The 695-nt window shown below is 67.9% G+C and overlaps 1 protein-coding gene across 1 annotated transcript; it reads left to right on the forward strand.

Annotated features, from left to right (window-relative positions):
- Positions 1–2: 2 nt before the first annotated feature.
- LOC119588321 lies at positions 3–695 on the forward strand (the record flags this gene model as incomplete). The annotated part of the gene is given in 2 exon segments (XM_037937013.1): positions 3–257; positions 288–695. Coding segments are annotated over 2 exon segments (663 nt in total), but the record flags the coding sequence as incomplete, so codon positions are not given.

Genomic DNA, 695 nt, shown 5'->3' on the forward strand with positions numbered 1-695 from the left:
CCATGATCCCTGCCGTCGCCGACGAGCTCCTTCGTCTGCAGGACAAACAGGGCGTCGAGCTGACGTCGGCCGACATCCATTCTCTCAGGAAGGACTTCGGAGTGGATGAGGTCCAGGACTCTCTGCTGGGCGTTGCCCTTCGCGTCCTCGAGGTCTTTCAGACGCACGGCCGCAAGGATCCCAGGCCCTCCTGCGACACGGAGGAGCAGGCTGCCCTCTGCAGCGAGGAGAAGGCTGAGCTTCGCGCGAAAACCAAGGTCTGCGCCGCCCCTGCGTCCGCGTAGAAGGCGGAGTGCAGCGAGGGCGCCACGTACGGCTTGGTGGTGAGCCAGGGCGACCACCACACCCTGGCCGCGGGCACGCTGGCCTCGTTCGAGGCCAAGTTCGACAAGAGCTTCTTGGTGGCCAACAGGCACGGGCGGGGCGGCCAGTCCCAGAACCGCCTCGCCAGGCTGGCGGAGGAGAGCCGCCTGAACCACCTGAAGGCGGTGTACGAGCGCACGGAGAGGGCCTTCCTGGCGCAGGACAAGGCGCCCCTGGTGGAGGGGATCGCGGTGGCCGGTCCGGGCCCCACGAAGAGCCGGTTCCTGGAGCAGCTTCCCCGCAGGTGGAGCTCTCTCGTGGACCGGCAGCTGGCGACCACGACCCAGGTGGGCGTGAGCGGACTGAAGCAGCTGGTTGGGCAGCTGAAGGAG

The sequence above is a fragment of the Penaeus monodon genome, chromosome 23 (assembly GCF_015228065.2).
Source record: "Penaeus monodon isolate SGIC_2016 chromosome 23, NSTDA_Pmon_1, whole genome shotgun sequence".
In the NCBI taxonomy this organism is placed as follows: Eukaryota; Metazoa; Arthropoda; class Malacostraca; order Decapoda; family Penaeidae; genus Penaeus; species Penaeus monodon.